Here is a 16,718-nt window from a genome sequence, read left to right as displayed (position 1 = left end):
AGAAGTCCTGCAGCATGTCTGCCAACGCAATTTCGAACTTACACGGTCCAGCTGGACGTCTTAAGTCGGCAACGAATTCCGATACATCCTGGCCCTCAGAACGAACGTGTGTATAGAATCGATATCTTGAGATGATGATGCCTTCATCTGGTTTGAGATGGTCATGCACCAGAGCACGCAACGTTTCATAGTCCTTGTCTGTTGGACTTAAGGGCAAGAGGAGATTCTTTGAGTCTATAGATTTTTGGACCGCAAACCGTGAGGAGGACCGCCTGCGCCGAACTGCGTCTGCCTCTTTCTCCATTTTGTTGGCCACAAAGTACTGGTTCAAGCAGGCTGCAACGTCTGCCCAATCTTCTCACTCCACGAATCGCTCCAGAATTCCAATTGTGCTCATTTTTGCATGTGAAGGTTCTTGTTACCTCATCACCAAATGTTGTGTATGCAATAACTCAATAGACTGAATACTGTAAACTCCGAACAGGTACAAACCTGGCTCTACTTTATTCGGGCTCAAAGTGATTACATTACAAGATGGCTGGCCTTTTATACCTAGGCCGCACACACGTGTGCACAGTCCAATGACCACCGATAGTGGCGCCACCTGGTGGCTAGTAAAACCAAGCATACATACGTGACACATTCCATATGATGGCACATAGGATTCCTTCACTGTCTCTGCTTTCTTTTTAAAGGGTAGCGGCTCACAGCCAAACACAAGCAAGTAACACCTCTATCCCAAAGGTGCCAATCAACCATCACAGAACCTCATGCTGCAGATGAGAATGAAAAGGCCCACAACAGTAGGCACCAAGGGCAGCACTGGTGGGCTTAAACAATAGGAAAGTTGTCAGATTTGTTGTCAGTGAGATGTTTCTGTCACTGACAGAATACCTGCAGAATGATTTGGGGAAAGATGAAGCAACGCTTGTATGAAAGAGTAGCAGAATGATTTCCAAATAGGAACCTTGATAGTTCTGTAGGAGAGTTACATGTCAGTGATCAGCTGATGTGAGGTTGTTACCAAAAGGGGATCATAATGGCAAGTCTCAGTTGGTAAGTTCTAAAATGTACTCAAAAACAAGAATTATCCCTCGCTGCCGCTCCCCCTCATTGACATAAAGACAAGACTATGGCATAACTATTAAATATAACAACATGCCTCTTTGTAGGTAGCAGCAATACAGGCTGAAGTAGCTTTGAAGCAGAAAGAATGTGAAGACAACCTTATCAAAGCTGAACCTGCCCTGGTGGCAGCTACTGCTGCTCTAAATACTTTAAACAAGGTAAGGTCACACCTTAACAGCATTGAAATGCTATATTACAATTTTCAACCTGAGACATGTATTTAATGGAGTCACAAAGGTTGCCAGAGCCACATGCTCATTTGCTTTTTATCTGTATCATTACTGCAGTGTTTGGGCTTGCAATTCCTGAGCTCTGAAAGGAAGGGTGCTTTAGCACTCCAGTCGGGATAGGTGGGCCACAATTTGAGGCAGGACCCGGTCCGACTGTGTCTCCGTCCCTTTTATTTACTAGTGGAAAATTCTGCTGAAAGTGGGAATGCCCCCTTGACCTCTACCACTAAGGTTATAAGTGCAGTAATGTCATGAGAGCATCATCATCTGCAAGTTCTCCTTTAAGTCACACATCATCCTGACTTGGACACATATTGTTGCTTTTCTTCCATCATCGCAGGATCAAAATCCTGGAATTCCCTACCTAACACTACCATATCACCACAGGAATTGCAGCAGGTCAAGAAAAGGGCCCACCACCATTGTGTCAGGGAAACTGGGGATGAGCAACAAATCTGGCCTTGCCAGCATTGCTCACATCCTGAGAACAAATTACAAAGCTAGGAACTATTGGTAACATTTCTTTGAAATATTGGAAGTATTCAAATACAATAATATTTATGCTGTAATAGTACAGTTTTGAGCTTGTATGTGGATTTGTTTTTGTTATAAAGTGTAACATTTTCTGCTATTTCTATTCTAGATGAATTTAACAGAGTTGAAAACTTTTCCCAACCCTCCTGTGGCAGTCACGAATGTTACTGCAGCAGTCATGGTACTGTTAGCTCCCAAAGGCAAAGTATCTAAAGACAGAACTTGGAAGGCTTCTAAGGTCTTCATGGGAAAGGTGAAATAATTTTACCATTTAAAAATTGATGCTTGATTGCAGTAGTTTGGATTTAAAAGGTTTAACAAGATAATCATTTTACACAGTAGAAGAATAGGATAAAATACCAAAGAGACGAGGCAAAATAAAAATAAATCAAGGAGCAGGAACTTACTAGATTTAATATAAGTTAAAAAATAGTAATGGAGAAAATAATGAGACTGAATATATAAAAATCTCTAGGACCTGATGGCTTCCACCCCAGGGTATTAAAAGAAGCAGGTGAGGAAATTATAGATCCATTTGTCATGATCTTCCAAAACTCTCTTGATTTAGGAATTGACCCCTTGGATTGGAAAATTGCCAATGTCACTCCATTATTTGGGAAGGGTGGGAGAGATAAAACCAGGAAATTATAGACCTATTAGTCCCTGTTGTGGGGAAGTTACTGGAATCTGTTATTAGGGACAGAGTGACTGAGCACTTGGACAAATAAGAACTGACCAGAGAGAGCCGGGATGGATTTGTAATGGGTAAGTTGTGTCTTACTGACCGAGTTGAATTTTTTGAAGAGATAACTAATGTGGTAGATAGGGGAGTGTCTATCCATTATTTATATGGACTTCCAGAAGGCATTCGATAAGGTTCCACATAAGACTATTGGGAAAAATGGAAGCACATGGAATTAGAGGCAACCTATAGATAGGGGTAGGGAATTGGTTAGGAGGTAAGTAGGGATAATGGGTATGCACTCCAATTGGCAGGTATCCCCCAGGGATCTGTACTGGGGCCTGAACATTTCACTATATTTATAAATTACTTAGACGAAGGAATATCGAAGTTTGCTGATGACACTAAGTTAGGTAGCACAGTAAATAGTATAGATGGGAGCAGAAAGTTGCACAGGGATGTTAATAGATTAAGCGAGTGGGCAGAACTGTTGCAGATGGAGTTCAATGTGGGAGTTCAACATGGGGAGTGCAAGGTCATTCACTTTGAATCTAAGAAAGATAGAACAGAGTATTTTCTAAATGGTGAGAAGCTAGGAGCAGAGGAGCAGAGAGATTTAGGGGTTCATGTAAAAAAAATCACTAAAAACTAGCGGACAGGTACAAAAATAATTTAAAAGACTAACAGAATGTTGGCCTTTATTTCAAGAGGGCTAGAATACCAAGGGGAGGCAGTCATGCTACAGTTGTATAAAGCTCTAGTGGCTTGTTGTTTACCAACTCACCTCACCGACCTCCGAAGCCTCCGAAATCCCAGCCTCCGACTCGCCGACCTCACAGGGCCTACCGACTCACCGACCTCAAGGCCTACCGAGTCACCGACCTCAGGGCCTTCCAACTCGCTGACCTCACAGTGCCGACCGACAAACCGACCTCAGGGCCTACCAACTCGCCGACCTCACAGGGCCTACCGACTCACTGACCTCTGCGGCCTCCCGATGTCACCGACTTCTGCGGCCTACCAAACTCACCGACCTCCCGAACTCAGACTCTCCCGAACTTGGACTCACCCAAACTCGGACTCTCCCGCTCTCCGACTCTACAGGAACTCGGACTCAACTCGGACTCACCCGAACTCAGATGCTTTGGTCTCAAAAGGAGTTGGTCAGGCAATTCCACGTTAGTCTGATTCTTTTCACTGTAGTGATAACAGTTATGGTTTGTGCTGCTTCCCTCAGGTTGATGACTTCCTCCAAACTCTGATAAATTACGATAAAGAACATATCCCTGAAAATTCATTGAAAGTAGTCAAAGAACAATATCTGCAGGATCCAGATTTCAACCCTGATCTGGTTCGCACAAAGTCATTTGCAGCATCAGGTCTCTGTGCATGGGTTATTAACATCATCAGATTCTACGAGGTGAGAATTTTTTTAACTACATGTACTGCAGTTTTATTTTAATAATATAAAACAAGTATTTTATTGGCAGAAAAAATATTTCTGCATAAAATAATAACACTAATTATTAACCTATTTTAAATTAGTTCTGTAATTATGAACATATGTGAGTTCGTATGTACAGGAGCTCTTATTTTTTTCTCCTATCAAAGAGTTTAGATAGTCTGCAGCTGAGGAAAAAATATTTCCATACAAACTTATTTACTATATTGTGCCAACAATGAACTTTAAAAACTGCTATGTTTAGTGAGTAAATTGCAGATTTGTTCATCATAATTTTGCAAAGCTCTCTAGATTCAGGAATTGTGCCTTTAGATTGGAAAATTTAAAATGTCATTCCATTATTCAAGAAAGGAGGGAGAAACCAGGTAACTCATCATCATAGGCAGTCCCTCGGAATCGAGGAAGACTTGCTTCCACTCTTAGAATGAGTTCTTAGGTGGCTGTTGTAAAGTCCTGTCCCCTCAGTACAGATTCACACGAGGCATGCAGTGAAGTCAAGGTCACTCTGGACCTGCACCTTTATTTCACAGCTCTGGAATGCTGCACTTGCCTGAGACCTGTCCTTATATACCTGTCTCCTGCAAGTGCACCCCTGGTGGTAAGGTATGCTGGTGGTTACAGGTCATATCTTATTACAGTCATGTATAGCATGTTAGGATACAGTTATATATAATAATGTAAGATACATGACATCACCCTCCCCCAAGGTCTTATTATCTTTATAGGTTCAGTCTCTCAGGTGGTCTACGCTCTCGCGTGGAGCGTCTGAGTTGTGGTTCAGTTGTTTGCCTTGGTGTCTGTTTTTCTTTGGGTGTGGTTGCTGGTATCTCGCCTGGGCTGTCTGTTGGGATTGCCCTTTCTTCAGGTTGTTCCCTCTGTCTGTCCTCCAGGTGTGGTGCGAGTTCCACATTGTAGTCTGCCTCTGGTTCCGCAATGTTGTTGGTAAATCTGCTTTTGACTTGGTCTTCATTCCTCCGGCAGGTTTTGCCATTGTCCATTTGTACTACCAGTAGCCTGTTCCTTCCTTGCCTGTTACTGTCCCTGCAAGCCATTTGGGACCCCTGCCATAGTTTAGTACAAACACTTTGTCCCCTATCTCATTCCATCTCCCCCTCGAATTTCTGTCATGGTACTCAGTCAGCTTTGCCTCAACGATTTTGTGCATGTCTGGGAGGATTAATGAGAGCCTTGTTTTTAAAGTTGCTTTTCATCAACAGTTGCGCTGGGGGGATCCCAGTCAGTGAGTGCGGACGAGATCTGTATGCCAGCAGCAGTTGTGACAGGCGACCCTGCAGCGTGGGACCTTGGATTTTAAGCATGCCTTGTTTAATGATTTGCACTGCTCTCTCCGCCTGGCCGTTGGAGGCCGGCTTGAACGGTGCCGTCTTGACGTGATTTATGCCGTGGTCAATTATAAAGTCTTGGAATTCTGCGCTGGTGAAGCACGGACCATTGTCACTGACCAATATGTCAGGGATTCCGTGCGTTGCAAACATGGTTGCGAGGCTCTCCACAGTGGTGGAGGTTGTGCTCGAGTTTAAAATGGTGCATTCGATCCACTTTGAAAATGCATCTACAACTACGAGGAACATTTTGCCCATGAATGGGCCCGCATAGTCGACGTGCACTTGTGACCACGGTTTGGTAGGCCAGGGCCAGGGGCTCAGTGGAGCCTCCCTGGGGGCATTGCTGAGTTGGGCACAAATAGTGCACCATCAGACGCAGAGCTCCAAGTCCGTTCCTGGGCCCCAAAACCAATCACACCCCTTCCTGAATAGCACGTGGAGAGGCTCCAGTAGCGTGCTTAAGTTCCGCATAAAGTTCCCAAAGTAATTGAGTAGCCCGAGAAAGGCGCGCAGTTCTGAGACATTCCGGGGCCTGGGTGCCAGGCGAATTGCTTCTGTTTTGGACTCTGTTGGGCAGATTCCATCAACGGCAATCCTTCTGCCCAAAAATTCAACCTCGGGTGCGAGAAACAGACACTTGGATTTCTTGACTCATAGGCCTACCCAATCCAACCGCTTTAGTACTTCCTCCAAATTACGGAGATGGGAGTCGGTGTTCCTGCCCGTGATAAGTATGTCGTCTTGAAATACAACCGTCCCCGGGATGGACTTGAGCAGACTCTCCATGTTGCGCTGGAATATGGTAGCTGCTGACCTGATGCCGAATGGGCATCTATTGTACATGAAAAGGCCTCGATGTGTGTTGATGGTGGTGAGTAGCTTGGATTCCTCGGTCAATTCTTGCATCATATACGCAGATGTGAGGTCTAATTTTGAGAAAAGTTCACCTCCAGCCATTGTGGCAAATAAGTCCTCCGCTCTGGGCAGCGGGTACTGGTCCTGTAGGGAGACTCTGTTTATGGTACATTTGTAGTCCCCACAGATTCGTACGGATCCATCAGGCTTTATGACTGGGACGATGGGACTTGCCCAGTCGCTAAATTCCACAGGTGATATAATGCCTTCCCGCAGAAGCCTGTCTAGTTCGTGGTCAATCTTTTCCCTCATCACATAGGGTACAGCTCTGGCCTTGTGATGGACCGGTCTAGCATCCTGTGTGATGTAGATTTTGACTTTGGCCCCTTTGAAAGTGTCCACAACTGGCTGAAAGAGATGTTCAAATGGCTTTATGACTGTTGAGCAGGAGGCCCGTTCCTCTAATGACATGGCATGGACATCATCCCATTTCCAGTTTAGTTTTGCCAGCCAGCTTCTCCCCAGCAGTGCTGGGGGGTCTCCGGGGTCAATCTACAGGGGAAGTCGGTTCACTGTCCCTTTGTGTGTGACAGAGAGCATGGCGCTGCCGAGGACTTGTACGATTTCTTTGGTATAGGTCCTTAGTGTGGTGTCGACCCTTGTGAGTTTTACTCTGTCTCTTTTATGTGGCCACAGTTCAAATTGTTGAGCGCCCATGAGAGATTGACTCGCTCCCGTATCCAGCTCCATGTTGACAGATATCCCGTTGAGTAGGACCCTCATCATTATAGGAGGCGTCCTGTTGTAGGAGCAGCGGCCATTGATCATGTTGACCCGCTGTACATCGATGTTCCGGGTACTGTCCCCACCGTCTTCTGGTCCGCTTTCTGACCCATCCGATTCGTATACCAGCCGAGCTGCCATTTTTTTGCACTTGCGGGCCAAATGCCCTGTATATTCACAATTTCTGCAAACAGCATGCTGAAATCGACATCCCCTTGACGAGTGCCCACCCCCACACCTCCAGCACAGACCTGTTCCATTGTTCAAAGTGTTCCCAAAGAATGAGCTGCGTCTGGCTGATCTCTCTTGAGCTTCTCTCAGTTTGTAGTTGATTGCTCGCATTGTGGGTTGATGAGGTGTGAGCGGCTGTTCCTGTGGCCCTTGATGGCTTTTGCCTGCTGTCGAGAGCCTGTTCTCCCTGTTTTGTCTGTGTGTGGGGGTAGCAGCTTGTTTAGTGCTGTGAACTTGTTCTTCTGATATTTCGTTAGTTGTCGTACCTGCATTGTAAATCAACCTCGTTTCTTCTTTCCCTACCAAGAATGTCTGTGGAACCAGTGCTGCTGCCTCTAAGGTCAGGAACTTGGTCTCTATGAGCTTTCGGAATATGCCTGCGTGACCTATTCCTTCAATGAAAAACTCTCTCAGCATTTCTCTCCTCAGTTCATCGGAGAACTCACATAAACTAGCCAACCTCCAAAGTTCCGCCACGAAGTCGGGTATGCTCTGGCCCACACAGCATCTGTAGTTGTAGAACCTGTGTCTGGCCATGTGTAGGCTGCTCGCTGGCTTCAGGTGGTCTCTTACCAGTGTGCTCAATTCTTCAAACGACTTGCTTGCTGGTTTCTTGGGTGCCAATAGATCCTTCATTAAAGCGTATGTTTTTGAGCCACAGCTGGTCAAGAGATGGGCTCTTCTCTTGTCTGCCTTATCGTCGCCTAACCAGTCTTTGGTTACAAAGCTTTGCTGGAGCCTTTATAAAGTCCTCCCAATTGTCTCCCGCATTGTACTGTTCATCTGATGCGTTGTTCGCCATTCTGTGGATTCTGTAATCCCGTAACCCGTCGCCACTGTAAAGTCCTGTCCCCTCAGTACAGATTCACACGAGGCATGTAGTGAAGTCAAGGCCACTCTGGACCTGCAGCTTTATTTCACAGCTCTGGAATGCTGCACTTGCCTGAGACCTGTCCTTATATACCTGTCTCCTGCAAGTGCACCGCTGGTGGTAAGGTATGTTGGTGGTTACAGGTCATATCTTATTACAGTCATGTATAGCATGTTAGGATACAGTTATATATAATAATGTAAGATACATGACAGCTGTACAGTCCAATACGAGAACCACTGTCCCTGTCACAGGTGGGATAGACAGTGGATGAGGGAAAGTGTGAGCGGGGAGCCTAGATTGCTGCACGCTCCTTCCGCTGCCTGCGCTTGATTTCTGCTTGCTCTCGGCGACGATACTCAGGGAGCTCAGCGCCCTCCCGGATGCACTTCCTCCACTTAGGGCAGTCTTTGGCCAGGGACTCCCAGGTGTCATTGGGGATGTCACACTTTATGATGGAGGCTTTGAGGGTGTCCTTGTAACGTTTCCTCTGCCCACCTTTGGCTCGTTTGCCGTGGACGAGTTCCGAGTAGAGCGCTTGCTTTGGGAGTCTCATGTCTGGCATGTGAACTATGTGGCCTACCCAGTGGAGCTGATCAAGTGTGATCAGTGCTTCAATGCTGGGGATGTTGGCCTGGATGAGGACGCTAATATTGGTGCGTCTGTCCTCCCAGGGGATTTGCAGGATCTTGCGGAGACAACGTTGGTGGTATTTCTCCAGCGACTTGAGGTGTCTACTGTACATGATCCATGTGTCTGAGCCATACAGGAGGGCGGGTATTACTGCAGCCCTGTAGATCATGAGCATGGTGACAGTTTTGAGGGCCTGGTCTTCAAACACTCTTTTCCTCAGGCGGCCGAAGGCTGCACTGGCGCACTGGAGGCGGTGTTGGATCATCAATGCCTGCTCTTGTTGATAGGAGGCTCCCGAGATAAAGGAAGTGGTCCACGTTGTCCAGGGCCGCGCCGTGGATCTTGATGACTGGGGGGCAGTGCTGTGCGGCAAGGACAGACTGGTGGAGGACCTTTTTCTTACTGATGTTCAGCATCAGGACTATGCTTTCATACGCCTCGGTAAATACGTCGACTATGTCCTGGAGTTCAGCCTCTGTGTGTGCACAGACGCAGGCGTCGTCCGCGTACTGCAGCTTGACGACAGAGATTGGAGTGGTCTCGGACCTGGCCTGGAGACGGCGAAGGTTGAACAACTTCCCACTGGTTCTGTAGTTTAGTTCCCCTCCAGCGGGGAGCTTGTCAACTGCCATGTATTCAACTGTCATTGTAACCCATGTATAAACTGACCTAAGTTGTACACCGTGAGAACACTGACCACTAGGTGGTGAACTTGTGGGAGACACTCCTAACCTGGACTTTCTGGTATAAAAGGGGAAGCTCCACCCACCTTCTGCACTTCAGTGCTGGCTAATACAGGTTACTGGTCACAGAGTGACCTTCTCTCAAGTATGGGCCTCGTGTGCATTTATACTGTATAGTAAGGACATATTATTGGCGACGAGAAACTGGGATTTAAACCACGCGAGCATGGCCACTAGCAGCACGAACGAGAGGTAGTATGTTGGTGATGATTGGGACGATTTTATTGAGAGACTACAGCAAAGTTTCGTCACTAAGGAATGGCTGGGACAGGATTCGGCCGACAAACACAAGGCTCATCTCCTGACGGTTTATGGATCCAGGACATACTCCCTGATGAAGGACCTTCTAGCGCCAGCGAAGCCAGCGGACAAGACTTTTGAAGAGCTCAGTAAGTTGATCAGGGAACACTTTAAACTGGCGAGCAGCATCTACATGGCAAGACGCCGGTTTTACACGCACCAGTGGCGAGAAGGGCAAAGTGTTCCTGACTTCGTGGCAGTTCTCTGGCATCTGGCAAGCCTCTGTGAGTTCCCAGATGCATGCAGAGCGGAGATGATGCGAGACTTTTTTATTGAGGGCATCGGGCATGCTGGGGTTTTCAGGAAACTGATTGAGACCAAAGACTTGACCTTGGAAATGGCGGCTCTGATAGCCCAGACATTTATCTCAGGCGAGGAAGAGACCAGAATGATGTTTGACAAAAATCTTGGTTTAAATGTAGCAAATGGACAGGGAGCCAACATTGTTAACGCGGCACACAGTTCTCCAGGCAGACAGGGGCAATCGAATATGCCCGAGCATGTAGTCGAACCCAAAGGGGGAATTCAACAGAGACAATGGCTAGCTGAACGGCAATTCATGCCATCGCAAGGGACAATGCGGCCAGTAATGGGGCCATCAACACCTGTTAATGGTGCGCTTAAGGACAGTTGCAGAGACAGTCAGAGACGATCGACTGGTAATGGACCTTCTGTTTCCAACAACGGCTCATGTTGGAGGTGTGGAGGCAAACACACAGTCAGAGCTTGCAGGTATCAGCAATATACCTGCAGAAACTGCAACGTCAGCGGTCACTTGGCACGTATGTGCAGGAAGCCTGCAGCCAGGTTTATGTATGAGGAGGAAGGGCCCGATGTAAGCCCTACGAGGCCAAATGGACACTGGGGGAAATCGCTGGAAGCTGAAGTTTAGCGAGTTCATGTGGAGCACATATACAGTTCATACACCAGGACACCACCGATAATGATGAAAGTGCTCCTCAATGGCATCCCAGTATCAATGGAACTAGACACAGGGGCCATCCAGTCCCTGATGAGTATCAAACAGTTCGACAAGGCCAGGAGGCCAAAATTATTGCCGATTGACGCACAGCTATGGGCATATACAAAGGAGATCATTCCGGTGCTAGGCAGCGCCACGGTAGTCGTGACCCACAAAGATTCGAAGAACAGGTTGCCACTCTGGATTGTCCCGGGGGACGGTCCCGCACTGCTGGGGAGGAGTTGGCTTGCTGTCATGAACTGGAAATGGGGTGATGTCAATGCAATTTCTTCTGTGGAGCGAATATCATGCTCACAGGTCCTGGATACATTTGACTCACTATTTCAACCCGGCATTGGCACTTTCATGGGGACCAAGGTGTTCATTCACAAAAACCCGGACACCAGGCCAGTCCACCACAAGGCCAGAACGGTGCCGTACGTGATGCGGGAAAAGGTAGAAGGCGAATTGGACTGCATGCTGAGGGAAGGCATCATCTCGCCAGTCGAATTCAGTGACTGGGCGAGCTCTATTGTGCCGGTGCTCAAGGCGGATGGGTCGGTCAGGATATGTGGTGATTACAAGGCCACCATCAATCGAGTGTCACTCCAAGACCAGTACCCGCTACCGAGAGCGGAGGACCTCTTTGCGACGCTATCCGGTGGCAAACTTTTTTCAAAATTGGACCTAACCTCAGCTTTCATGACCCAGGAGCTGGCGAGTGAGTCGAAGAAGCTGACCACCATCACGACACACAAGGGGTTGTTTGAGTACAACAGATGTCCGTTCGGGATTCGCTCGGCCGCCGCGATCTTTCAACGAAATATGGAAAGCCTCCTCAAGTCGATTCCAAGGACGGTGGTTTTTCAAGATGACATCCTCATCACGGGTTGTGATACTCAAGAACACCTCCACAACCTAGAGGAGGTGCTACGCATACTGGACCGGGTAGATCTGCGACTGAAAAAGGAGAAGTGCGTCTTCCTAGCTCAAGAGGTAGAATTCCTGGGGATGAAGGTTGCAGCAGACGGGATCAGACCTACTGCATCCAAAACGGAAGCGATCCAGAGAGCACCCAGACCCCGTAACACGACGGAGCTGCGTTCATTCCTGGGGCTCCTGAACTATTTTGGTAACTTTCGTCCCAAATTGAGCACGCTGTTCGAGCCGCTGCACGTGCTCCTACGCAAAGGTCGCGAATGGGTCTCAGAGGACAACCAGGAAAGGGCTTTTGATAGAGCATGCAATTTGTTCACTCCAACAATCTGTTAGCGCTATATGATCCATGTAAGAAACTCGTTTTAATGTGCGATGCGTCGTCCTATGGTGTCGGGTGTGTGTTGCAGCATGTGAATGCCAATGGTCAGTTACAGCTGGTAGCTTATGCCTCCAGAAGTCTGTCCCAGGCAGAAAGAGGCTACGGGATGGTAGAGAAGGAAGCGCTTGCATGTGTATAATGCAGTAAAAAAAATGCACCAGTACCTGTTTGGCAGGAAATTTGAGCTGGAGCCAGATCACAAACCCCTAACATCCCTTTTGGCCGGCACCAAGGCCATAAATGCAAATGCGTCAGCCCGCATACAGAGGTGGGCACTCACGTTAGCCGCCTATGACTATACAATTTGGCACAGACCGGGCACTGAAAACTGCGCCGATACACTCAGCGGCTCCTGCCAGCCACCACCGAGGGGGCAACCAAGCATGCTGCTGAGATGGCCATGGCTGTTGAAGCTTTCGAAAGCGAAGGCTCACCCGTGACAGCCCATCAGATCAAAGTCTGGACAAATAGAGACCCGCTACTGTCTTTAGTCAAGAAATGTATCCTGAATGGGGACTGGGCAGCCACGTACGGGGCATGCCCTGAGGAATTTAAACCATTTCACAGGCGCAGGGATGAACTCTCGATTCAGGCCGATTGCCTGCTATGGGGAAACCGAGTCGTCATGCCCCAGATGGGCAGAGAGGTGTTCATCAGAGAACTCCACAATGAGCACCCAGGCATTGTCATGGTGAAGGCAATTGCCAGGTCACACGTTTGGTGGCCAGGGATAGATGCAGACCTGGAACTTTGTGTTCGCAGGTGCAACACGTGTGCCCAGCTGGGCAATGCGCCCAGGGAAGTCCCCCTTCGCCCCTGGTCCTGACCCACCAAGCCATGATCACGCATCCATGTGGACTACGCAGGTCCTTTCATAGGAAAAATGTTTTTGGTTGTAGTTGACGCCTACTCCAAATGGATCGAGTGTGACATTCTTAATTCAAGCACATCCTCTGCCACGGTAGAAAGTCTACGGGCAATGTTTGCCGCCCATGGTCTACCGGACATCTTGGTCAGCGACAATGGCCCATGCTTTACAAGCATTGAATTCCCGGACTTCATGACAGGAAATGGTATCAACCATGTCAGAACAGCACCGTTCAAGCCGGCCTCAAACGGCCAGGCGGAACGAGCAGTGCAGATAATCAAACAGGGGATGCTCAGAATCCAAGGGGGTTCCCTACAAAGCCGCTTATCACGCCTCCTGATAGCCAACACTCGCTCACAGGGGTTCCACACACACAGCTGCTAATGAAAAGGACGCTCAAAACCAGGTTATCCTTTTCTACACCCCACCATGAAAGAAATTGTTGAGAGCAAGCGCCGGTCACAATGTGACTACCATGTCGGGAATGTATTGATGTCAATTACCTTGTCTTTGTCCTCGACTACGCTGCTGGGCCCAAATGGCTCACAGGCACTATGATTGCCAAAGAGGAGAATAGGATTTTGGTAGTTAAACTGCCAATGGACAAAGCTGCCGCTTGCACGTGGATCAAACTAAAAGGAGGTTCAGCAACCCCATAGAAGAAGCAGAGGAAGAACACGATGTAGGGTTCACTGCACCACAGGTAACCGAACACCGGAACCAAGTGGAGGAGAGCCCAGTCACTGTGGGCAGTCCGGACAGGCCTGAGGCACCGCAAACAGCAGATACTCAGGCCAGCGGCCAACAACTGGAGCCCCAACTCAGGTGCTCTACAAGGGAGCGTAAACCACCAGAGAGACTTAACCTGTGATCGAAATAAGACTTTGGGGGGGAAGGTAATGTCATGTGATGTTTCCTAACTTGAGGAAGGACATTCTTGCTATTGAGGGAGTGCAGAGAAGGTTCACCAGACTGATTCCCGGGATGGCGGGACTGACATATCAAAAAAGACTGGATCAACTGGGCTTGTATTTACTGGAGTTCAGAAGAATGAGAGGGTATCTCACAGAAACGTTTAAAATTCTGACGGGTTTAGACAGGTTAGATGCAGGAAGAATGTTCCCAATGTTGGGGAAGTCCAGAACCAGAGGTCACAGTCTAAGGATAAGGGGTAAGCCATTTAGGTCCGAGATGAGGAGAAACTTCTTCACCCAGAGAGTGGTGAACCTGTGGAATTCTCTACCACAGGAAGTTGTTGAGGCCAATTCACTAAATATATTCAAAAAGGAGTTAGATGTAGTCCTTACTACTAGGGGGATGAAGGGGTATGGCGAGAAAGCAGGAATGAACTCTTGAAGTTGCATGTTCAGCCATGAACTCATTGAATGGTGGTGCAGGCTCGAAGGGCCGAATGGCCTACTCCTGCACCTATTTTCTATGTTTCTATGTATTCACTTGTCATTGTAACCCATGTATAAATTGACCTAAGTTGTACACCGTGAGAACACTGACCACTAGGTGGTGAACTTGTGGGAGACACGCCTAACCTGTACTTTCTGGTATAAAAGGGGAAGCTCCACCCACCTTCTGCACTTCAGTGCTGGCTAATACAGGTTACTGTTCACAGAGTGACCTTCTCTCAAGTATGGGCCTCGTGTGCATTTATACTGTATAGTAAGGACATATTATCAACTGTGAGGTGGAGCATGGCAGCGAGGAAGATTGAGAACAGGGTTGGGGCGATGACGCAGCCCTGTTTGACCCCGGTCTGGGCGTGGATTGGGTCTGTGGTGGATCCGTTGGTAAGGATCATGACTTGCATATCGTCGTGGAGCAGGTGGAGGATGGTGATGTACTTTTGGGGGCATCAGAAACGGAGGAGGACCCTCCATAGACCCTCTTGGTTGACAGTGTCAAATGCGTTTGTAAGGTCGAAGATGGCCATGTCTAAGGGCTGGCGCTGTTCCCTGCATTTTTCCTGCAGCTGTTGCGCTGCAAAAATCATGTCCGTTGTACCCCAGAGGGGACGAAATCCGCACTGTGACTCCGGGAGGAGCTCCTCGGCCACAGGGAGAAACATAGAAACATAGAAAATAGGTGCAGGAGTAGGCCATTCGGCCCTTCTAGCCTGCACCGCCATTCAATGAGTTCATGGCTGAACATGCAACTTCAGTACCCCATTCCTGCTTTCTCGCCATACCCCTTGATCCCCCTAGTAGTAAGGACCTCATCTAACTCCTTTTTGAATATATTTAGTGAATTGGCCTCAACAACTTTCTGTGGTAGAGAATTCCACAGGTTCACCACTCTCTGGGTGAAGAAGTTCCTCCGCATCTCGGTCCTAAATGGCTTACCCCTTATCCTTAGACTGTGACCTCTGGTTCTGGACTTCCCCAACATTGGGAACATTCTTCCTGCATCTAACCTGTCTAACCCCGTCAGAATTTTAAATGTTTCTATGAGGTCCCCTCTCATTCTTCTGAACTCCAGTGAATACAAGCCCAGTTGATCCAGTCTTTCTTGATAGGTCAGTCCCGCCATCCCGGGAATCAGTCTGGTGAACCTTCGCTGCACTCCCTCAATAGCAAGAATGTCCTTCCTCAGGTTAGGAGACCAAAACTGTACACAATACTCCAGGTGTGGCCTCACCAATGCCCTGTACAACTGTAGCAACACCTCCCTGCCCCTGTACTCAAATCCCCTTGCTATGAAGGCCAACATGCCATTTGCTTTCTTAACCGCCTGCTGCACCTGCATGCCAACCTTCAATGACTGATGTACCATGACACCCAGGTCTCTTTGCACCTCCCCTTTTCCTAATCTGTCACCATTCAGATAATAGTCTGTCTCTCTGTTTTTACCACCAAAGTGGATAACCTCACATTTATCCACATTATACTTCATCTGCCATGCATTTGCCCACTCACCTAACCTATCCAAGTCGCTCTGCAGCCTCACAGCATCCTCCTCGCAGCTCACACTGCCACCCAACTTAGTGTCATCCGCAAATTTGGAGATACTACATTTAATCCCCTCATCTAAATCATTAATGTACAGTGTAAACAGCTGGGGCCCCAGCACAGAACCTTGCGGTACCCCACTAGTCACTGCCTGCCATTCTGAAAAGTACCCATTTACTCCTACTCTTTGCTTCCTGTCTGACAACCAATTCTCAATCCATGTCAGTACACTACCCCCAATCCCATGTGCTCTAACTTTGCACATCAATCTCTTGTGTGGGACCTTGTCGAACGCCTTCTGAAAGTCCAAATATACCACATCAACTGGTTCTCCCTTATCCACTCTACTGGAAACATCCTCAAAAAATTCCAGAAGATTTGTCAAGCATGATTTCCCTTTCACAAATCCATGCTGACTTGGACCTATCATGTCACCTCTTTCCAAATGCACTGCTATGACATCCTTAATAATTGATTCCATCATTTTACCCACTACCGATGTCAGGCTGACCGGTCTATAATTCCCTGTTTTCTCTCTCACTCCTTTTTTAAAAAGTGGGGTTACATTGGCTACCCTCCACTCCATAGGAACTGATCCAGAGTCAATGGAATGTTGGAAAATGACTGTCAACGCATCCACTATTTCCAAGGCCACCTCCTTAAGTACTCTGGGATGCAGTCCATCAGGCCCTGGGGATTTATCGGCCTTCAATCCCATCAATTTCCCCAACACAATTTCCCAGCTAATAAGGATTTCCCTCAGTTCCTCCTCCTTACTAGACCCCCCGACCCCTTTTATAACCGGAAGGTTGT

At 47.9% G+C, this 16,718-nt stretch overlaps 1 protein-coding gene across 1 annotated transcript in view; it reads left to right on the top strand.

Moving 5' to 3' along the window:
- The window catches only part of LOC139264459 (dynein axonemal heavy chain 11-like), a 679,414-nt gene that overhangs the window by 461,035 nt on the left and 201,661 nt on the right, over positions 1–16,718 (top strand). The window contains exons 58-60 of the mRNA XM_070880970.1: positions 1,173–1,286; positions 2,002–2,145; positions 3,812–3,994. Coding sequence (XP_070737071.1) covers positions 1,173–1,286; positions 2,002–2,145; positions 3,812–3,994 — 441 coding nt within the window. The remainder of the gene's footprint in view (positions 1–1,172; positions 1,287–2,001; positions 2,146–3,811; positions 3,995–16,718) is intronic.

The sequence above is a fragment of the Pristiophorus japonicus genome, chromosome 5 (assembly GCF_044704955.1).
Source record: "Pristiophorus japonicus isolate sPriJap1 chromosome 5, sPriJap1.hap1, whole genome shotgun sequence".
NCBI lineage: Eukaryota > Metazoa > Chordata > Chondrichthyes > Pristiophoridae > Pristiophorus > Pristiophorus japonicus.
Note: the sequence above shows the minus strand (reverse complement) of the source record. Positions and strands in the feature narration are given on the sequence as shown.